At 41.3% G+C, this 24517-nt stretch overlaps 1 protein-coding gene across 1 annotated transcript in view; it reads left to right on the forward strand.

Annotated features, from left to right (window-relative positions):
• Positions 1-3374: 3374 nt before the first annotated feature.
• Positions 3375-24517, forward strand: part of LOC134101313 (homer protein homolog 1) — a 94683-nt gene continuing 73540 nt past the window's right edge. Inside the window, exon 1 of the mRNA XM_062554914.1 lies at positions 3375-4226. Coding sequence (XP_062410898.1) covers positions 4222-4226 — 5 coding nt within the window. The 5' untranslated portion in view covers positions 3375-4221. The remainder of the gene's footprint in view (positions 4227-24517) is intronic.

The following is a 24517-nucleotide window of genomic DNA, read 5'->3' on the forward strand; positions in this document are numbered from 1 at the left end:
GCTACTCTGGTGGACCATGTCGTCAATCATGGCTTGTCCATGAGGGAGGCTGGGCAAAGGGTCCACCCTAACCTCAGTCGCTACACAGTAGCTTCAATAATTAGGACATTCAGACGGGAGAATAGGTATATCTTCAAGTTTCTATTCCTACCTATTCTGTATCATATTACAGTATTACTGTACTACTGTAACTGTACTGTACAAACATGGATAGTGCTGTGAAGTATGTAAAGGAATACCATTTTGATGTTACAGTACTGTGTACAGTATGAAAGTACAGTATGTGAAAAAGAACCCAATCAATGACATCTTTTGGTGGCGTTTTCTACAGAATGGTTAGACGACCTGGTCAAGGTGGACGGCAAAGGCTGTTTTCTCAACAGCAAGAGCTTGCCATTGTGGAAATGGTGAGAGAAAACAACGCAATTCGGCTCAGAGAATTGCAACAGCGCATAATTGCCAACAATGCTGTATTCCGCAACATACAAAGGGTCAGCATTACCACACTCATCGCATCTTGAAGACTCACAATTTCCGCATGAAACAGCTCTACAGGGTGCCGTTTCAAAGAAACAGCGACAGAGTTAAGGATGTGCGCCAGGAATATGTGCAGGTCAATATTTTCTGTTACAGACTGTTCTGGATTTTGATGCTGCCGAGCAGCCACATGAGTTTATTTATGTGGATGAGGCAGGCTTCAATCTGGCTAAAACCAGGCGCCGGGGCCGTAATGTCATAGGACAAAGGGCCATTATCAATGTCCCTGGGCAGCGTGGAGGAAATATCACCTTGTGTGCCGCAATTAGCACTCAAGGAGTCCTGCATCACCATGCCACCTTAGGGCCCTACAATACAGGACTTATAATTACATTCTTGGATACACTTTATACAATTTTACAGAACAGACCAGAGCAGCCCAGGTTTGTTGTCATCTGGGATAATGTCAGTTTCCACCGGGCTGCTCTGGTCAGAGATTGGTTCAACAATCACCTCAATGTCATAGTTCTGTTCCTGCCCCCTTACAGCCCATTTCTCAATCCAATAGAGGAATTCTTCTCAGCTTGGAGGTGGCCGTCAGCGGCCGTCGCCGGCCGCTACAGGAGAATACAGAACGGCCGGCAGCGGCCGCTATGGGGTGTATGGGGTCCAATATTCTTTAGAATGCTTATTCTAAAAACATTCTAATTGCTGTTTTGTCAGTATTTCCTGAGGATAAATGCATAAAAACAACCCTCAATTTAACATATTTCCACCAATTGGATTTTCATGGACTTTTACTATGGTGTTTAGATCACCAATTGAAATATAAAAATGAAAAAATAAATACATAAATGAATTCTGTTGCAATTAGTTTTGGGTCAAGCCTTACTTTGCCTGGACTAATAGGCTAACTGTGCGTTCAGACCAAGACCGTCAAAAGCGTCTAAGTCGCTGGTGAAGCTCATAGCTCGACGCTCAACCCAGTTCGGCGCCGAAAGCGTCAAAGCCATGACGTGAAACATTCGGACAAACCACAAGCAACAATCCTGCGAGTTTGACATTCTGATTAGTTGACGCCGAACCGTGTCATAGCTCATTACCATAAAGTTAACTGAGGCTCAACTTTTTTTTGATGCCCATGAAACTCATGAAGCCACGCTCACGCCCAGAACGCTTTTGACGCCGGTAACGCCGACTCTCCATAGAAAATGAATGATTTCCGGCGCTCTTGACGCTTTTGACGGTCTTGGTCTGAACCAAGGGGGCAGGCATATTTCCGGAAGTAGAGACACGAATTAAGCTGGTGATCAACGCTCTGCTAACTTCCATGGACGGCCATAGATTGCAGATTTTTTTGCGATCCCATAACTTCAAATAACATGTGCCCTGTGTCGCCCTTATAGCTTCTGTGTATTCTATATAGGGTATCGAAGGCAAAACTAATTCACTTCTTCCCCATATATAACGTTGGTTTCCCGTAAAGAAGTATAGTTAGCATGTCGGTTGGAGGGAAGCTAACGTTCGACAGGAGATTCCCCGTAATGTTTGGATAAGAAGCTCAGTCCAGCCTGCACGAAAACCATGACGGAAAGTCATTCGCAAGATCAGTGAAAAAGCGTGTAGCCTACGGTTGCCTACTGTTTGATAGGGTAAAGCACTACCTAGAGGCAAGTAAACATAATAATAATATTAAAAACGAACGTTAATAATGGATTGACAGTTATTCGGAAAATCCCATCTATCAGACGAGTTACAGCAATAGGGAGGGAAAGTAATCTAGTGGTTGCGTTCCTAGAGGCTAGTGGGAGGGGATGGGATTTTCTTTTAGAAAAAATATATCTCGGCCCATGATGGGAACTTAGTTAAATGCCTTCAATATGCTATGCATTTAGGTCAGCTCTATTGCTTCTAGTGGTCATACTTTATTTTTTAAGATCAGTTTAATTGTTTTGAGTTTGTTTGTAACATGGTGATAACGAACTACAGTAGCTACAATAGCATTTGACGTCACCAGTTTGGGCGCTTCATCTCCAACTGATCAAAACGGCAATTTGCTTAACTGGTTTTACATATTTTTGTAATAACAGAGAGCGATGTAAACCGCGTGGTAATTACCTTTATGTTGGGATAACTTGTGTTTTGCTCCTCACACAAGAGCTGGCAGTAAGTGTGATTGTCTACTAACTAACCAGCTAACAGGCTAATAAACAAACCATGCTAGGTGAGTAACGTCGTCGAAGGGTGTCACATCACTTGTAGTTGTAGTCCATTTATGAAATGAAACGAGCAATTACGTTGTTTTAAAATAAGGCGAAATAGGGTCTGATATTTTCACAGTTAGTAGATTATTATAGTATGCAGACTGAAAAATATTTTTGGTGGATAAAATCGCTGGTATAGCTGCGTAGTATTTATTTGAAAAGTCAGTCTATGGGACTTAACATTGGAGCTGCTCTTCGATAGGAACGCAACCGCTTGGGGCGCTGGTTTTCACTTTCCCTCCCTATGTACAGGATGGCTAACGTCACAAAATGAGTACGAGTCTGCGCAGTACGATGGAAAGTAAACGGATTTTTGTTTCAGCCCCCTCCCATTGAGAACAACGGAGTCTGTTTGTCCATTTCTTTTAGGTCTATGGTCTGAACCAGAGACACTTATAAGGACTTTGTCTGAACGCAGAGTAACAGTGCCCTTTCCTCGCTTCGCTCTTATATGACGTCACATAAAGGGTAGTCGTTGTGACGTCACAAAAGTATTCTCCAACTGGGGACAGCGGCAATAATGTCATCAAATTAGTGGAGATTATGGCGGTTCGTAGACGAATGAAATCTGAACGATATAGAGCAGTTATGATGTTATTTAGATTGCGAATTCTTCAGTTAAATCACTGTCATTTATCGCCTAATAGGCAAAGCTAGATTTGACGATTTGGTTTGGCCTGATTTAGGCTATAGCCTAATCCTGAGCAAGCGACGAGCCTGCTGTTCTGCGCACAGGATGGATACCGTCTGGAAATTCTGTAGTTTTTTTATTCGAGGAAGAGATATGGGCGTACGATAGACTTGTGATCTAAACAAAAAAAACTTACAAACAAAGATACGTTTCTTCACTGACACGACTCCAACATATTTCTGTGGATTTCTATCGCCCAGTCTGTGTGCTACCGCTGCTTCGTGGTTTCCCCGTGTGACTAATCTAGCGAGCTCCCATGATTTTTTTCACGGTTCAGCGGCGCTCACGGGTGAATAAACCCAAGTTATGTCCTTCGAAAGATAATAAGTTGGATTCGGCAAGGATGAGCACGGATACGCAAATGTTTGTTTTAGATGGATAAGCGTTAACGAGCTGACAGACTGGAACTTGTGCACTTTACACACAAACTTGTAGCCTATTCCCTGTCAGCATCGACTAAAAATACAGCAGTACCTTAATTTGCTCCCCACACACTATTGGAATGTGTCTGCCAATCATCTTCTGTGTCGGTTGTCGTGAATGCCTGATTGAGAATGACGATACCCTGTTTTCTTTTATCTGCACCGATGCTTGTCATCATCATGGAACAGTACGTCAACGTTAATTGGAGTTAACTTTTATCGGTGGAATTTACTATCTAATTGTATTGGAAATCATGTCGGACTAATGGGAACTTCATCCTGAAACCACTTCAGTCCACCATACCAGAAAACATTTAAACGCCTCTCCGCTGTTTCACGACCGCGTCAATTTGAATATCCAAGCAAAATGGGGTATGTAGCCTAACCTATCACTGTTGGTCTCTGACTGTTGTTTCAAATCACATCAATCTTATCTCTGTTGTAAATGTTGACCGTCAGACAAGAAACAGTAGAATATTGTATTGCAGTGTAGGATAGCCTAGGCTACAGCTGGTATCAGCGTCATGCTAGCTGTCAAACATGCCGTGCATGGAAGGCTAAACATTGTGAACACAGGACAGACATTACAAACCGAGAGAAGGGCACCAGACGAGACATTATGACTAGACCACCTCTTACCTCACATTAGTAGTCTAACAGTGACATTCACATTCAGACCTTTGCGGTGCACATTTCTGTGTTAGTAAGAGACAGTAATTTCATTGCTAACGTTGGGATTTTTGTGGGCTGAAATCACTGATCTCAACAGTGACATCCGCGATTGCCTTCAAGTTCTCATCTGGGCTATCGGCATAACGTGGCTTGACATCGCCCAAGTTTTCTTTGACAGTACGTTCAAAAGACAATATTGTCTTTGACATTACCCAAGATGCCATTATGGTCTTGAGTAAATAACTTTGGAGAGAACGCGACTTTAATCCCCCCTTGAGTTAATCATATTTTATTTAGCAGAACTGCACTGTTCCAGGTTCATTTGTTGCGCGTGGGGGATGGGATGGTCATCTGATCATTCTGAAGGGGGCACATCAGTCTGACCAATGTTGCCAATATATTCATTACAGCATTGCCCATACATTGATTGCCAATATTGCCAATGCCAATATATTTACACTGTAGCCTAAGATAAGTCACTCTACTTGCTATCTGTGGTGTCAGCCTGAGTAAGTTAACCAAGTTTGTTTGGTTAGCCTATAATAACACACTTTTAGTGATTAGCAGTGAGGCACAATGATATTGTTTCAAACCGAGTATGAGTAGGCCTATTTGTGTAGGCCTAGCCTTCGATTTGCCGGTAACGGTATTTCTACCACAAAACAACTTGCATGAAATTGCAATTAATTTCCTGCTCTGTTACAATAAACCTAAAATAAATAACAATGTGTATCAAATCAAATATATAAAATATAAACAAACAATTAGCTAAAACAAGTCTACACACTGGCACTGTCTTCATATCTTGTAGTTAAACAAATGATTAGCTAAACTATTTTGCACTGTCTCTCTCACTAAAATCTGATAGGGCTACAACATATGAACCCATGTGACCCTGAGAGACCTATGTAAAATTGGTGTGGTTCCTTGTGCGTGGAGCGAGTGGCTACTCAATGGGAGAGGAAAAAGATCCTGTTGCTGCTGCTGCAGAGCTCGTCTATTGCTGAGTTAGTGAGGGAGACTTTCACTGTTTAAACTAGGCTATTGGCCATTGAAAAAGCTGTGATTTTCGTTTTGCATCTGCCTGTTTCTCAGTACTTACACCCCTCCACGATGACCTCTATTTATGACACATTTTGTTTTTATTAAAAAAATATATTTCAATTAATTTACAGCTCTGATGAAGGAAAAAAACCCTTCTCCCGGTGATTATGTGCCACGATTATAATTGCTAGATGCTGGCGCTATGCCAGATATGCATTTTTCAATATGCACAAACTTCTGTCCTTGAGAAAAGTCTTTGAGGGGGGATGCTCTTGTATCCTTTAATCCTTGTCCATTGGGTTACCATTGATTTCAGCCTACTTGCCAGGTGGTGGAGAGGGAGGGGGGGCCTCCCTCCTGACCCCCTCATAATATAAACACCTGGAAATGGTAGAGGTAAAATCAGTGAAATAGCCATTGTATCTAGTTGCACTATACCATGCATTTTTGGCATGTGGATATCATTACCATAATAATTAATAACCTGTGAAGTTTCAGCCAAATCAGCTCATGTATTATGACTTTATGACATATTGTGTTTGTTCAGCAAGGTATTTAAATTCATTGCATTGCAAAACAATCCCTCCAACATTCAACCTCAGCAACATACACTAAATTGCCAAAAGTATTCGCTCACCTGACTCACATCAACTTTATAGTCAGGTTCACTTTGTAATTTCGTGGGAATTTTTGGGGGATTTGCTAAACTATAAATTTTTGACCCTTTATAGGGCACTCATTAAATCTTTGGAAATTCTACATTTTAACTTCAGAAAGTTAATGGGGGATGTTAAACTATGTTATCAATATTTTTCAGCTTTGCATAGCAAATCAAGGCCAATGAAGTTACCATATGTTTTGCCTGTCTGGGGGGAAAAAAAGTACAGAGAGTGAATTTGAAAAAAATTGTCTGATCAACACCATACTTGACACAGAGCATCCTCGGCTGATGCCTCACCAGCCCATTTCAGTTTTTTCTTCGGAACTTTTACCGTTCACCCGTAACAGCCAATCGAAGTTGCGGCGAAGCCGCCAAACAGAAAGTGAGCTTATATCTCAGCAACCCCTGCATGTATCAAAACCAAACTTGGTACATGGACTCGTGACCCCATGTATCTTTTTAATATAATTAAATGGCATAAATGGCATACACAGGTGCTTAGTACTATGAATGCTATACTCCTATGAACCGGTGTATAAAAATAAATACAACTATAATCACTAAAGTACCACTTATATTTGCTCATGATTGTGTTTTATCACTAACCAGTATTGAGTCATTAAAATAAATGCACACAGTACTAGGTCTCACACTAACCATAAGCACCTGTGCCATTTGATTAAATTAAAAAGATACATACATAAGGCATATGTGTAAAAATGGACACTTGTGCCACTTATGTGAACAGGGCATATGATCAAATATAGTGCATTTAGTTTTTAGCCAAACAATATGCTATTTTTTAAAAATGCTATGCAAATAACAACAATCAATGTTTAGTTTTGATGCTATTATGATAGTTGTGGCATGAGCCAGGTTCAAAAACCTCAAGTATGTGATTTCTGCCAGATGGTTGTGTTTGAGGTGCGGCAGTCCACTGCTGATTGGTCAGATGCTATGATGTCAATATTTGTAAGATAGCTTGATCTTCCCTAATTGGCTGAGAGAAAATGACTCCAAATGGAGGCAGGGGGAGGGAATTTTCAGTGTGTGCGGAAGTGACTACATATGGTTATTTGCCCCATAAAGGGATAAGGAGTCAGAAAATCAATGTTTGCATTTGCTCAGGTGTCTTTATGGCGGCCATATTGAAGTCTAAAAGATGGGCGTTGTTATATTGGCGAGACACAGTTGAATAGGGTAAATATGCAATATGCAAATTAGGCTTTATCTAATTAAATATGCACTAATTTGCATACAACTTTAATTAGTAAAAGCTCTACTTCTGAATAAGCTAAATTGTTCATTCTAACTGCTAAACCAACATTTTCAAGGCCATGGAATCAAATGGTGCCAGTTACAAAGCTCCAAGACTTTACCACATTGACATTGAAGCGGGTCAAAAATTACCCGGTACGGTTATTTTCTTGCAATTTCATTGTAATGGAAAGTTGTTTGCATTTAATATTCCATGATCCTCCTAAACAATGTTTTATTAATCTTCTCATTGAAATACATCCATAATATGGGTTAAACAAACTATAGCAGTTGGTCAGATAACTCAGAGTTTCTTTTATTGAAGAGTTCAAAATGAGTTAACGTAAAACTTGAATGTTCTGGAACTATCAACATGCATATATAGACCACAGTATGATTAAGCAACCTTTTTAAGTGGACAGTGTCTATACATCATCATAATCAAGAAGATGCCTATATATCATAAGGCCAGAACTGAGAGACTCAGGAGAAGCTTCTATCCTCAGGCCATCCGAATCATGAACTCACACTATACTGAAATTGCACACATTCATTCCACTCACAAACACATTTTAACACACACACACACACCTGACTGCGGCACTTCATATCACACTTCTCCATGCACTCCACAACACTTACAATAGTTTTCAACTTTTACAAAAACACCTGACTGACCTCCTACCCCACCTTAGGATTCCCCGCCACTCACATACACACACACACACACTTACAGGCTCCCTCTACGACCCCAGGCAGTTGGGTTGGCCCCTTGAGCCGTGGATCTGCCCAAGGTTTCTTCCTGAACGAGGGAGTTTTTCCTTGCCCCTGTTGCTCCTGGGTGTCCCTTGGTGCCCGAACACACGTACACACACACACATACATCATTCACCCCCTGCAGCTCTTTCTCTTACTCACCCCCATGCACTTTTTAGCAATGGGAACTATCGTGGATTGTTTCCATAAGTCAGGGACTGTCTTAAGGTCCAGAGACAAATTAAAAATGTGTTTAAAAATAGGGCCAAGTTGCTCTGCGCAGCAGGAGAGCAAACGACCAGAAATATTGTCTGGTCCTGGGCTTGTTTTGAGTTTGCAGACTTTGAAAGTCTTAACCACACTCTGTAGGGAAAAGCAGGGTGCTGGCTGGGTGGTGGATAGCAGGTTATGTTTAAGGTCTGAAATTTCATTTTTAAAATTTGTTTTAAACAATTTGTTTAAACAACATTGAGGCAGGGAGCTGAGAACCCCCAGCACCAGCGGGCCAATCACAGGGCTTAACATAATGGTGACTGACATGCGACCAGAAGTTGCGACGGTAACGCATCCTGTTATTTGAAAACAAGAAGATGATTCGTTTAGCATTATCCTATTGCGTGGAGAGGGAAGGTTACGCATCCTGCTGCTACTTGAAAACAAGAAGATGATTCGTTTAGCGTTATGCGGGGAGGGAATTTGATAGACAACTGTTTATCCCACCCCTCCGATTGAGCCCTGTCTATGGTGAGTGTCCAGACCCTACATCTTGATGTGGGTCTGGCTCTTCAGGCTATAACCATAGTTTTTACAGAGTCCAATGCTGAGCCTAGGCTATTGGTGCTTAGTTTCATCTCCACTTTGTGTTTGTATTCTAGCTTAGCCCTTCTTATTTAACGTACCCAGGGCTTGTTATTGGGGTATGTTTTGACAACTTTGGTTGGGATGACAGTGTCCTCACAGTATGTCACCCATGAGCTGACTACATCAGTGAGCTCAAGCTGGGCATACACTGTGCGATTTTTGGCCCATTTTGCCACGATTTTTGAGTCATGCGACTATTTTGGGGATCGGGCCGAATTTTGGCTCAGTTGTGCGTCTCGCATCGTGTAGTATACATGGGGTAATGAGAAGCGATTACCACCTCCCGACCACCTCCCGACCACCTCCCGATCAATCGGGAGAATATCAAACTTGTTTGAAATCCTGGTCGCCCCTCGTGAGTCTATCGCACTGTTGAAGCACTGTTTGAGCCGATTTACCTCAACCTGTCACACTACACATGCACGAACACAGATACGGACAACAAAACAAAAGGTGTTGCCATAGTCTGCTTATTTTAAGTGACTTGGGCTTGATTTTGTGTGAAGTTGCTGGTTGCACGCAGCGCCTACACGTAGCCTATACTACACAGGGGGCATTTTGAACCTAGGCTATGCAGCTGCGTCGACTCTCACTGTAGGCTCCTCTATGACCACCCCAGAAATGTAAAAGGGGTTCGGGGAGGGGATGCAATAACCTTTTGGGGTTGTGTGTTTATTATGGCTTATTTTCAGAGACCCTGCTGCGTATTTCTCCTCACGTGACCTGGCAACACTGAAAGCAATTAGACAACACGGAGCCGCATGGCAGCACAGCTGATAAAGTTCCAGATAAAAGAGTCCGACGAGTTGTGATATGGACGTACAGTGTGAGCAGTCAAATCGCATCCGACCATCGGATCGTGTAGTGTGAGAACAGGAATCGTGAGCTGCCCCTGCGAATTCACTCGTACAGTATGAGCAGCAGCAGAATACCGCGATTGAAAAAATCGCACAGTGTATGCCCAGCTTAATGTTTTGGGATGACTGAATAAACTCCTCCCACACAGAGCAGTCCAGGCACCCCTGTAAGGTCAGTTTAGCCTCCTCAGTCCATAATTTCACTTTCCCCTCTGCAGGCATGTGCGATAGGCTGGGATGAGGTGCACAGCTTTGTGATCAGCAGAACCCAGGGGAGGGAGAGGGATAGAGTCAAAAGCACCTTTGATTGAACCATAGCATTGGTCCAAAATCTTGCCTTTTCTGGTGGGGCAACGTACATATTTATGAAAACACTTCAGTGCCTTTTTTAACGAGCAGTGGTTGAAATCACCCAGGATCAGATTGGGGGCATCGGGAGAAAGTGCCTGTAGTTTATTCACTGACTGTTGGATTAATTCCAATGCAGAGCTTTCATTGGCTTTCCGGTGGATATAAACAACAGTCACGAATAATTGGGGGAATTCCCGAATTCTCCATAGTTCAATGTCCTTTGTACACAGTTGTTCTCTTACTAGTGTTGTTTCACACCAGTGCTCGTTTATGTACAGACAGACACCACCTCCGCGCGTCTTGCCGGTAGTTTAGGCATCCCGGTCCATGTGTAATGGCAACCCAAAACCATCAATCTCCAGGTCGCCATCGGTATCCATCTCCCCCAACCAAGTTTCAGTCAGGGCGAGGATACACAAGTTCTTGTACTCATGTTGGTAGGGAACAAGGGCCTGCAAATTGTCCGTTTTATTCCGTAGTGATTTTGTGTTGGCTAGGATGATTGAAGGCAGAGGGATGCGTGCCAAGGACCGTCTTGATCGCTGCCGTACCCCGCCTCTCCTGCCTCGCTTCCTGGTTCTGTGGCGCGATGAGCTGGAAAAGTTTTCGTTTGTCCTGTCAGCGTAGAGTTCTGTGGTGTTGGGGAACAGCAGGTCCGGAGGTGGCCCGGCGTTCACAAGTCTCTGGAGTATACGATCCGGGTAGGGTTTGTCGTAGTATGCCAGCCTGCTCCCAGACAAGCCCATAGAACAACTAATGCGAAACACCCCACTCCATCTCGGCATGCTGTTAGTCCTTAATAGCGAGTGATGTTCAGTTATTTACGCTTACTGGCGAAAATAAACTTTTGTAAAGAAAACAAACAGAACAAACAAATGAAGACAATACACTACAAGCTACAAGCTGCTGGTCACTGCGTGCACATGTGCCCTCATTTACTCATTTCCTTTTAGTTCCAAACACACGTCTGACACTCCGCGAGTTTTAAACCTAGAAACATGTAAGTGGCACCACGAGAAAACTTAGATCTTCTAGTTTTCAAATATATATTTGTTATTATTATTATTACTATTGATGGCGATTTTTAAGAAGAACTAGAAATGTGCATATCCGAGGACCTGCAAGAGTGGGCTTGCAAAAATGCTAACTATGCTAAACAGGTTGATCAGCGAACTTGGCTAATGATTTCTAGCAGTTGCTACCCGTAAATCGCGGCCAACTTTGATAAGCCTCGCTAATTTTAGAGAGAGTTCAGTTCCATTACTCCCGCTAACAGGAATCTCAGCTGAGTTGCTGGGGTAACATATGCTTCTGAACTAACCTGGTCGGTGGCAGCAAAGATCCTTAATTATTGACAAGATAGAGCAACGTAATGCATCTCTATGGAAGCAAAATTCGAACAGTTCCTGTCTGCTTAAAGAGGCGTGTTGCAAAGACGTCATAGTGGGATATCGATCTCTGTCAGATCGGCAAGCAGTTCAGTTTGAATGTTAGCAGGTCTGCTTAAAGGGGGATTTAGCCCCCCTCCCCCTTGTGAAGACAGAACGCGGAAATGATCGAACGTTTGCGCCTCTCGCTCCGCTTTAACCCTCTCTGGTGGCAGTCTAACTGCCGAGCTAAATTAATCTGTGTTGCAAAAAAAAAACACCAGTCGGAAAACGAGTCCCAAACCGTTGGTTCCGTCAGCCTGTGCTATCGTCACCTGTAGCCTACAACTTAAAAAATAGAAGGAGAAACTTTTTTCCGACAGTGTTGCAAGCATTGATTAAGGCTACCTATTCGCTAGTTTCAAAGAATTTCTGAAAATTATGCAACTTACATTGTTTGAACTTGATCTGTGTGTGGTCCAAGGAATTTTGCGGCTCTGCATAAAGTACGTCTTTCGTGGTGTCATGCCCAGCGTGACAGGATATCAATCTAGGTATATTTAGGCTATGTTAACACAATAATATTGCCATGTTTAGTTTGAAAGGCATCACTATTGATAAAGGGTCATGTACAGTAGCTTGTTCAGTGACAGTAGGCAGGCTGTCAGTGGGCTATACGATGCAAGGCAAGCCAGCCTATAGCCTAATTCTGTAAAGGCTATAATAATTAAAACCGCTTCATATAGTCTATTGATTAGGCCTATAGTTCGGATATCAAACCAACTGTATTACACAAATTAAATATGAAATGACATATTGAAAGCCAATATTGCATTTCAGATAATTATATTTCACAAACACTTTGGCAGAACTATATGCTTATGGGAGACAATAGGCTAGGTTTTCTCCCAATACTCCCAGGACAATTAGGCTACTAATTTATTTTATGACCACCGAAAAAATATTTCAGAGTGAACCCTTTTATCTACAAACGTAGGTTATCTTTATTGTTGAATAGCCTATGCCAAAGTTGTTTTGAGTTTAAATAGCCTGCTTATTCACTCATTTTGTTCAGAGTGAAGACAATCAAAGTCACAATTCAAAACATCATAATTAGGCTGTTTAGCGATTTACAGTAGCCTACGATTGCGTTATTATCCTTTTCTGTAGGCAACTATATATTTTTTTCACTCTGTGTTCAATTTGATTACTTCCGATGAAAATCCTGTAGATGGCGCTTGTAAATCGAACTGCAATCGTCTAGTTTGCCTTAATTTCACGACATTATATCCTCTTTTCGTCAATCTATTGTTTCGGTCCACTTTTCTACCTCGTGCACGAGCAGACAGGAAGCTGATTTAAGCCTCGTTCAAATAAACGAGGCCAAGATGTAGCTAACATAAGTTAATGGAACAGCTCCAAGTAAAAGTTGGTGCTAGTTCAAGCCAGGTTATTTCTCTTAAGCGCCGCCTTTATTAGCGAGAATGATGGAACCCCCCAACCCCCCAGGTTGATTAGCTAACTTAGCTGATGATTTCTAACAGTTTTGTTAACAATGCTAACTATGCTAAACAGGTTGATCAGCGAACTTGGCTAATGATTTCTAGCAGTTATGCTAAAACTTGCTGATTAAGCTAACAATGCTAGCTAAGCTAACAATGCTAACCAGGTTGATTCGCTAACTTAGCTGATGATTTCTAGCAGTTTTGATAAAAAATGCTAACTATGCTAACCAGGTTGATTAGCTAACTTAGCTAATGACTTATATTATGTCAACAATGCTTAAAAAAAAGGCTGCCAAAAAAAAACTAGAAAATGTAATTCCATGGAAGGAATTACCATTGCATGTAAATGCAAAAAGGTTGCTGACTGTAAAACATATTAGGCCTATAGTTAAAAAGACAACTAGGCTACACAGAAGAATAGATAAATAACAATAACCCAATTGCAATCCCACTGAAATTACTTGGAAAGTCACATTTAAAAAGTGATTTATGAAAATGCATCAAAATTGTGGATATATTATGGAAAATAACTCATTTATTAGAATTTAAAAGACTGAAATGAAGTTGCCAACTTCAAACGAGTTGCAAGAGCTGACACTTTAGTAGCCTACAGTGAAACGACTGGTAGGATAGCTTATAGCCTTCATATCTACACTAATGCAGGTTAAAAGTAGGCCATATAGACTTAGACACCATTGGAATACGGAATACAATCTCAAACAATGCCAAGCAACGATGATGCAGCAACAGGTGGGATATCTAGCAAATGTAACGTTAGCTTACTGTAGGATATTTTATGTAGGCTATATTACAGGATGAGCTAGTATGTTCTTCGAAGTGTCAGGTGTGTGATTGTCCTAATAGGAATGTACAATAAGCTGTTAACAAAGGTTTTTAATTTGTGAATGATACCGAAAGCTTTAAATCATTGCCTGGCTGGCAAGTCCCTATAGCTGAATCGACTAGCTTGCTAACAAACGTGAAAATGATAGCAATGCAGTTTGTGCTAGAAACTACTGTGAGAAGAAGGCTTGAACCTAAATGTCTATCAGGTTTGACTTCACTTAAAACGCTGGGTGAAGATCAGTCGTGTAGGCTGCTCTGTCGAGATGGCTAAAAGCCCTTGTGTAAGCCCTGTTGGCCTTGCAGCCTACCCAACGTTTAACCTAGCCTGGAGCAAGTTTGGTTGTCGTTAGCTAAATACAGTGTTACATTTACGTTGACGTTAGGTTAGATTGTTTTTAGCTGTTGATAACGTTACCGAGAGCAAACCGGTTACTGTAACGGTATAAACAAATCAAGTAAGGAGTAGCCTAACAGGAGACAAGACGATAACGTCCTGGTTTACAGCAGATGTGGCGGCATGGTAGAATGTTTTCATAGCTGTTACAGCTTAATGAGTAGACGTAACATTCAGGTTTAGCCTGGTTTAGCGCAGCAAAGATCCTTGATTACTGACAGCTGAGCACTGACGTAACAATTAATCTTTGCCGCCAAAGGGTCTCAATGCAAACTCTATGGGAATTTTAATCTCTTTTAGCGTAAATATCTCAAAAAGTATGAAGTTCACAAATGTCAAAAATACAATCGTCAAATCTCTGTTACAAGATCTTTGTAGGAATGCTTGAATGACGTCAAACGGTTAAGTGGTTTTAGTGTTATAAATCGTTGATTTTGGTCGGAAGAAGAATAATCCCGATAATAAGAACAGGGATAACAGTACATTGCATTGACATGCAATGTAAATACCAAAAAAAATATTCCCCATTCATTTCAATGGGACCGAAAACCAGCGAAAAACGGGAATACCGGAAAAACGTCAACCGGCAGCCATCCGCCATGAACAAGCAAGCTACACCGGATCAGGGGCCTCATTTATAAAGACTGCTACGCACAAAAAAATTGCGTGAACGGGGCTGAAATGTGCGTACGCACCTTTCACCGTCAACGTCGGGATTTATAAAGAAAATCTATGCGTGAAAAGATGCGCAATTCCACGCATCCTTTGGACCGTCCGTAAAGCTTACGCAAAGTTTTTCATGCATGAAAATAAGCGACATCTAATGGTGACATCACAAAATAAAGCTCAGAGGGCATTAAAAAGTATCTCAACACTTCAATATTTCATTATGTTACTACCTTCGTGATCACTATCATTCATTCATATCACAGGCTATGAGATTTGTAGCCAACAAATAGGCCCAAGTTAACACTAAACTGCAAACGTTTTCACGTTTTCAGTAAGTCACGTTTAATATTGATATTGATGTTCCTTAATAATAGTAATATAGCCTAAATGCCTCTCCCGACAGTGCGAGGCTACTTGCGCTGCTAGTCTAGACTAGAAAAGTACTCCGAGAGCGCCGATATCTTGCCAACAAACAGCCAAGCATAACAAACCGAAAACATAACCTCCTTGGCCGAGGTAACAGTTCATGTTCATAGTGTCCCTAACGCGAAATTCATTCGAATTAATGCAAATTGGTTTCTGTTGACTTCGGCTGACATTGACACCCACGGATGTGTACGGAGATATTGCTTTCGTGAACCAAATATAAGCGCCTATAGTAGGCCTAATAAGAGGCCATAAAACCTTTTCCATAATTGTCTCTTAGGTTGTATTCTATTAACGCCTACCGTTCAAGCATCTACACTCACCTTACGTCTTTTCTCTCATTTGGGCCACAAATTACTAGGCTGCAAGATATTCCGAGACAACCAGAAACTCATCTGACATAAAATAATGTCCCACGCATTATTATTAGCCATACGAGTATTTGTTTATTAATACTTGCACTTTATGCTATGGTGCACAGTAGCCGATGAGCCCAATACATGGCAAAATGTAGGATACGGTTATTAAGTTATTTTAAAACAGAATTATATCACTCGGTAAACCTATACTTATTTCACAGTAGGCTACACTTGTCAAACGTGATATTGCTGTCAGCCAACTTTCACGTCCTTCTTCAGATTGATGTGACGTCTCTATCATGTCAACGATAGCCAATAAAATGATCGGTATAAATGCTAGAATATTCATGAATCGTTTTGCATGAACCTTTTATGGGATATTGTGGGACGACAATGGGAGGAGTGTGGTGCTCGTGCACGCACGCACAATTCAACTCAGGTTGGTATTTATAAACAGCCGCCTGCGTAAACTTGTGCGCCGCACGGTTTTATAAATCAGAATATTTTTTTGCGTACGCAAATTGCAAGGTTTGTGCGTACGCAATGTTTTAGGGTGGAATCTACGCACACCTTTATAAATGAGGCCCCAGGCCTGATTTTTTAGTGTTGGAACAGCGTCGATAGCTCAAAGGCTCTAGGAGAGGAGGCGTCTTAAAAAAATGGGACGGGAATAAATAAGTATAAAACTTAAGAAGAACTATAGTGGGCCTTGCTTTACAGCAAGCCCACTAATAAAAAGAAATCCAAGCATTTTCAGCAGTTCAGGCAGGATTTTTGTGGACGGAGACACGCCTATCACCATTCAGATGCTAAGATCACAGGCAATTGAAGGTGTCATTGGCTTTTGAATGGTAAGAACACGCCCGATTCCACTGGCCACATGGCTCTGTTTACTTACTGAGAAAGCCTAAAGGCTGGCTTACATTGCACGATTTTGGCCTGTTTTAACAGTCGGCGACTAAATTTCCAGAATCAAAATCTTGGGAGTTGTACTAGAATCGCAGCGCGCTCCCGTCATCTAAATCGTTTAGTGTAAGGTGCCAATCTTAGCGGTTTTAAGTCCGTCGGAGGCAGTCTTTTTCTAGTTTTGCCGTTACGACAATATCAAACATGTTTGATATTATCGGAAGTCTTTTCAATCGTGGCTCATGCAAATAGTGACGTGAACATTAAAAACCAATAGTAACCTCTCGCGAACACGAAAACAGGAAGGGGCAAAATAGGCGACAGCTGTAGCCTATATGATTATTTGTTATTTAATTTCTTATAATTTATTAGTCGGCTATTCTACGAGACAGAACAACTCTATATCTGTTAGTGATGTCACACATCAAACAATGCTGCAGAAACGCGAAAAAAATACTTTGATATGAGTAGGCCATCATGTGAGTTCCTGTTAATGATGACTTGTAGCCTATTGCACGATGGAAATAATTTGAAGGAATCTAGCAGCAGTCTTGTAAATAGTGACCCACAGTCTTTGCCAAATCCTAATCTGAGACTGGCCTGTGATTAGACTGTGACTTAAAACTCTGTCTTTACATGTGAGAGGCTCTGAGACTGTAGTCTTTAAAAAATCTTTTCCAAATCTTTGCAAAGTCTGTCAATGTAAGGTGGGCTTAAGGAGACCAGCTTTATATTAAAGTGTCTGCTAAATAACTATAACCATATTGATCAGCTACCACAAGTAAACATAGGTAGGCTACTGCATTGCCATAGTCTCATCTGTTACATTCCGTTTTGAGTTTGAGGTAAAAAAGGTCATGTTTTGCCTCACCTTTTATGGCGCGACTTAACTCATTCACAGTGTTGCCAACTATTTCAAATGGAAAGTAGCTAAAGCCAGCTCCAAAAGTCGCCAAATGTCGCTAGATGACGTCACACGCTAATTTGCATATCAATTGCGTCATTACGTCGTGCCCCCCCCCCCCCTCAAAAAAAAACAAAAAAAAAAAAACATTGAGGTCCCTTTAAAAACTCGTTATGCCTGTTTGCTTTTCTCATAGCCTACTAATACAGTATAGGCAACTTTAGAGCCTAATTCAAATATATTTAATTTAATATAGCTACTTGTATGTTAATTGATACACTTTATACTTCTGGATAGGCTATAGGCCTACTTTACTATCTTGTCAGATCCTACATCAGAATGAGCATTACTACGTGGCTGAAAAGCAGTAATTTCCTACCTATTCCCCTGCATCTGCTTTTCACCGATTGAAGTCTGAACTTTATCACATTATGTGAATCTCTGAAGGTTCCCGCTTCACTTATGGATACAATGTTTAATTGTGGCTCTATCACACGGTCAGCCTATCACTGAAAACAGAAGTTGCGTGATCACTGTTTTATTTACTTTCATTTTGCGTCATATAGCTGGCGTCAATAATTTAATAAAATGGCAGGGGATGGCCAGGATTAGCTGACAGATCTGTAGCCTAATGCTTGCTTGTAGTTCTTGGAAGCTCTTCTGTCCGAGCTCAACTACTGCCTGCCGTTTTCGAGCGTCCAGAATCCAGACCGCTGTCTTGCATTTGCTGCCACTGAGCAGAGCAGCCACTCGTTTAAAGCACGAGGCTGCCTGTAGAACGTAGTCGAACTGAACCTGCGTGGTGGTGCACACAGCTGTGTAGGGACGGGAGCGGGAGGGAGAGGCGGCCAGGGTCGGGAGAGGGAGGGAGGACGAGAGTTCAGAGCTGCGTGAAGTGCAGTGACAAGGAGGGGGAAAAGTCGCCAGACACACGGAAAAGTCGCCAGATTTGTTGTCAGTCGCTAGATAAGATTTTCAGTCGCCAGAGACGACCAAAAGTCGCTAAATCTAGCGACAAAGTCGCTAAGTTGGCAACACTGCTCATTCAATCCAAAGAGGGTAAACGCAGAGATCTATGGTATTTGTTTAATCAGTGCAGCTGTTGCGTTTTTTATCCTATCTGATGATTACAGGGCTCCTATAATCACAGCTGAGATCGCTACTCAGGGTGTGTGCAGGTATCCTTTTAAACTCTGTGAGGCTCTCACTTTGCTAAGAGGGGGGTGTAGGTGCCACCGTCTTTAGACCAGGCGAGATCTTCACCTTGCTAAAGACTACCCACTGAGCAAAAACTGGTCCAAAATATGTCCAGAAGACGTGGTCGCCGTCTTCCGAGTAACCAGAATGAAAGTTTTTAAGACGTATTTCCTGGACGTTGAATAGATGTGTTGTTCTGGGTGTGATATAGGCGTCGCTTGAAGACGTCTGAAAGACTTAATTAGACATCCAGAAGACGTCCTCACGGTAGCCAGAATGGCAGAATGTCTATTTGCAACTAATTTTGGCTGTCTATAGACGTCCCGAATGGGGTCAGGCTGGACTATTGTCCCAATGTCATTTATTAACTGATTCTGGCTGTCAAATAGACGTCCAGATTATGACCTAGCAGAACGATCATTTGCAACTAATGTTGGTTGTCTATAGACGTCCAGATTATGACCTCGTAGAACGATTATTTGCAACTAATGTTGGCTGTCTATAGACGTCCTGAACCGGGTCAGGCTGGACTATTGTCCCAGTGTCATTTATCAACTCATTTTGACTGTAAAATAGACGTCCAGATCACAGCCTGGACAGACCACTGTTTTTTGGACGTCCGTAGACGTTGCTTGCTCAGTGGGTAAGTACTTCCTTTTTTCGACTCTGCGAGGCTCTCACTTTGCGAAGAAAGAGGAAGTATTTATCAGTGTTGTGTATATCGACGCCTTATTAAACTAATCGCCTAAGTCATTTTTTCCAACTTTTCAGGAGACACAAAAAACTTCACCAAAAACTAACTGAATGATATTTATTGACACTTTTTTTTGAAAAGGCCATACAAATTGATGACTGTTGACATAGTAATAATAATTTTAATAAATTATGTATCATAACAGATACAAAATGACTTAGGCAATTTCATGAACATGTCCATGTTGACTTAGGCAATTCCATAACTTCAATTCTGTCAAGAATAATGCAATAATAGACAAACTAAACATACTATGAATGCATGTACATCTTAAAATATCAATACACTAAATTTAAATCTTTTCAATTATATATCCCAACTCCTGTCTCCCCTCTCCCATCATCTTCATTTCTCTTTCTCTTCTTTGGGCTCTTGCTTATTGGTTATGGTTATGGTTATGGTTATTTAGCAGATGCCTTTGATGAGGCAAATGGTAAAATAAGTGATGAAACTCAACAGGCATGATGGGTTTCATTGACTGGAGGTCCTAGAACTTCCTTTGCTTTATTGGCAAAGAAATCTAGGCTAATTTGGGACCTGTACTCGCTGTGGCAGTTCACCCATAGAGTGCCTTCTGTAAAGGGACCTTGAAATAAACCTTGCCTTCACGGCTGTATTGAAGTGCCCGCAAGTCATGGGAAGTAAGTTCAAGTAATTTTCAGGAAATCATCATGCTTGTGAGATTTCCTGAAAATGACTGGAACTTACTTCCCAAGCATCAGACCAGTAAAAAAGGCTGGAGATCCAACTGTACATGACTTGTGGGCTCTTCAATACAGCCGTGAAGGCAAGGTTTATTTCAAGGTGTCCTTCACAGAAGGCACTGTAACTGCCACGGCGAGTACAGGTCCCAAATGAGCCAATATGTCTCCTTCTGCTTTGCCAATCAAAATGATGGGAGAGGGGAGACAGGAGTTACTGTGTGTTCACACCGCCGGCGACTTGAGCTTCCAAAATCGCTCAGGACGCCCTGTAAAGGACGCTGTGGGAAGCTGGGATCAGCTTGGATTCTTTGGCAGCTCTGACGTAGTAGCATTCTATGTTCGTTGCTGGTCGTTTGGTCGCTGAACCGCGTCATAGCTCATTACCATAAAGTTAAACCATTTTCAACTTTCTCTAGTCGCTCAAGACGCCCAAAACGCGACGCCGACGGATTGGTCGCTGCTGGCAGCTGAGAGAAGCCGGCTTCCATTGACAATTAATGACCTCCGGAATCTTTGGAAGCTCAAGTCGCCGGCGGTGTGAATGCACAGTTAGGATACACAATTGAAAAGATTTCAATTTAGGATACAAGGATACAAGGAGTTTTATTTGTCACATGCATATTATTACTAAAGTAAAGAATGCAGTGAAATTTGTTCCTTCGCCTGTTGTGCATATATGGAGGGGGGGTAGGGGGGGTTGTAGAGGGGCAGGATAAGTGCAAAAGCATTTAAGTGCAAGGGGGGGGGAGTAAGCTGCAGGGGGTGAATGATGTATGTGTGTGTGTGTGTGTTGCAGTGTGCTGTGTGTGTGGAGCAGTGGCATACTGATGATCCAGAGGGTAGTGGGCAGTATGTTGGATGTAGCTTAATAAGACGCTGGTAAGGGGCAGTGTGTGTGTGTGTGTGTGTGTGTGTGTGTGATGGGGGGCAGTGGCGTACTGATGATCCAGAGGGTGGCGGGCAGTATGTTGTATGTACTGTATGTAGCTTAATAAGACGCTGGTAAGGGGCAGTGTGTGTGTGTGATGGGGGGTGGGGGGGGGGGGGGGGCAGTGTGCTGTGTATATGGGGCAGTGTCGTATGATGATACAGTGGTTTGGTGGGCTGATGTTGTCTGTAAGTAGTGTGGCTTCCTATGATGCAGTGAAGAAGGGGAGAGGTGAATTAGGTTAGGTCAATTTAGTCTATTGGTCACTTGTATTTGTCTTCATGAAGGAGTGTACTCAAAAAGGAAAAGTTTAATGACTTTGCTGCATTTAGACACTATAGGAATTCTTTATGTAATTCCAGTTAGGTACCCTATTTCTCACAGCTCAAGTGTAAGAAAGGTGCTAATGTTAAGCTAAGCTAAAGGTAGCCTACATTAATGCAAGAAAAACACTACTGTAGCTTTATGGACTGGCAATTAACTTGTTAGTAACTGGTAAGGATAATATGATCTAGCTGCTAGATGCTCCTACAAGTCAATGATTCGTTTGAAAAGAAACAAGGAAATATTAGAAGAAAACCATGTAGGCTAGATGAAACATTTTGAAAAGACAAAGTTTAGTAGCTACAGATTGTGTAGCCACTCCATTCTGAATGATAGCTTCATGGGCTTGCTATTTCACTTATAGTAGCCCAAGGCTGACTTAATATAATAAAAACAAAACATAACTGATCACTATTCAGCCTATAGCCTGACCTATGTTATACAAATTCTCAGTATACTTACCAGTTGGGTATGACCCCTGGATCATGTCAATAACTTCATCTTCAGTGAACAATTTCTTTCTCCTTGTTGCCATTTTAAGACACATGTAAAATTGCCTAAGTCAAATTAACTTTGACTTAGGCGAAATGAATATTGCCTAAGTCACACTATCAAGACCTATTGATTCAGGCAATTGTAATTATTGGGAAAAAATACATGTTCTAAGTAATTTAAGATTTTATCAATTTCACCAGAGGTGGCAGGCATAAAGAGGATAAGATTTAAGAAAAAAAATGAAATTTGAAAAAAAATGACTTAGGCGATAAGTTTAATAAGGCGTCGATATCTCTCTCCTTTATGAATCAAAATCCTTATTACCTGCAAATGTGCTTAATTATGTGATTCTCTTCTTATAGAGGGACTTGGCCATTTACTGCCAATTTACTGCATAAACTAATCTGTGACAGTGATTTCTAAAAGTCTTCCTCCCGTTACAAAGGCTGTCGCCCGTCAGTGGAGGGACAAAGGGGACCTATTCCTCGTAGTCACAGAAAGATTCAACCGTATATAACTTTTCTAGTGACAAACTTCCATGATATAGAAGACCATTAGTAAATCTAAAAGTTTCCCAAATCAGGAAATAGCCTACTTCTCAATTTAATGTCATCAAGGCATATAGCCTACAATTGGTATGAGCATGCAATGTGCGTCCTTGCGCAACTTATAAAGTGTCTCGAAAGCCCCACGTCTGATCTTTCGTGCAATAAAGGTTTCATCTCGCTGCAATTTATAATCGCGGAGCAAATATGACGCACTCGGGCTCTATGGGTTTTGGTTTTTGTTTTGGTCCATGAAGACGTTAATAAAGAATTTCTTAATAATATTCTATGACTGCATTTCATGCTTGGGAGAGCTTCAAGGCATTCATGTGAGGAACGACTGAAACATAATATGTAGGCTATAGGAAAATCCTTAGGCTAATTATGTTCAATGTTGAGTCAAATAGCCTAATTTTTGGATGAATGCTGACACGGAACAAAAAAAGGCAGACTAAATGCATGTTTCCCAAATTCTGAGCAATAATAGGCTATATATGGGTAGATGACATGACGTGGCTTTTTCACCGTCACAGAAGATAAAACACAATTAATTTCACATTTTCACATTTTAAAATACTGTAAAAGGTTAAACATTTTCTTGCTTTACATGAATTTGTTGTTTTAATACCTGAGTCATTTATCGTTTTTTCAGAACTTTGAGCCAAACCTTAAAATTGTCCTATGGTGTGATGGTAGACAACATAATTATATAAATGTTAACTTTTATAAATAGAGGAAATAATGCTTAAATTTTTTAATGAACGCTCCTGGCATAATTGTGCAAGTGTCTATTTTACTAAGTGGTAATCACTTTTCCCATACATACATTTCTAAAATGGTAGGAACTCCGTAAAGTTCGTCACAGAAAAAAATGTCCTTTGGTGTTATGCAACAACCTGATGTTAAGTTGGCCAAAATCATGGACAACTACATTTAGTTGAAAGACCCCATTCAAGGTCATGTGACTGAAGACCCTAATGAAGCCCTGGAGCAGTGAACATGGTGAGAATTTCTCTCAGAATTGCTCAAATATTCAACTATGTTTTCAGACCACTGAAGTTGTTAAGTTGTATTGTCCTTTGGTGTGACACCCCTAAATGCCATTTTTGTTTTCAAATTTGTATTTTTAACAGCAGGACTATGTAATATTATGCAAATGCATGATGTCAGTTGCTAATGACAGCTCAGTTAGTATTAGCATGGTCATTAACTGCCACAAAAGCTTAAATGTCCTTTGGTGTGACAGGAAATGTCCTTTGGTGTGACACCTAATAATGACTTAAATTCAAATATTTATTGCTGTTTTAGAGACGACATACAATGTTCTGAAGTGTTACTAAAATAACTATAATATAAAGTACATAAATCTGAAACTTTTTTTTATAACAGAAAGAACCTCCCTGCAGGACCTGTGGCCCAACCTGCCCCGGAACTTCCAGTGTTGCCACCAACGAATATAATGTCATTGTAGATAATTGTGTCAAGTATGATTAAAAACTGCTCTAACAGCTGAAAAAACAGCCTGACCAGCTTAAGGTGGTTTGCTGGTTGACCAGCTTGTTTGACCACCTTATGATGGTTAACCAGCTATAGACCAGCAAAAGTCTTGCAAAAACATACCTGCAGCTTACGATGGTAATTCTGCTGGTTTTGCATGTCGTACCATCTCACGCTGGTCATTTTAGTTGGTGTTGCTGGTCTACATTGCTGGTTTTTACTGGTCATGCCAGCTTATGTTGGTGATTCTAGCAAACCAGCATGGCCATCTTACACCTACAATGTCAAGCTTGGCAGGCTGGTCACCAGCATGACCATCTCACACCAGCTGTATCCCACACGACAGGCTGGTCACACCAGCATGAACAGCTTCCTTAGATGGTC

This window comes from Sardina pilchardus, chromosome 14 (assembly GCF_963854185.1).
Source record: "Sardina pilchardus chromosome 14, fSarPil1.1, whole genome shotgun sequence".
Taxonomy (NCBI): domain Eukaryota; kingdom Metazoa; phylum Chordata; class Actinopteri; order Clupeiformes; family Clupeidae; genus Sardina; species Sardina pilchardus.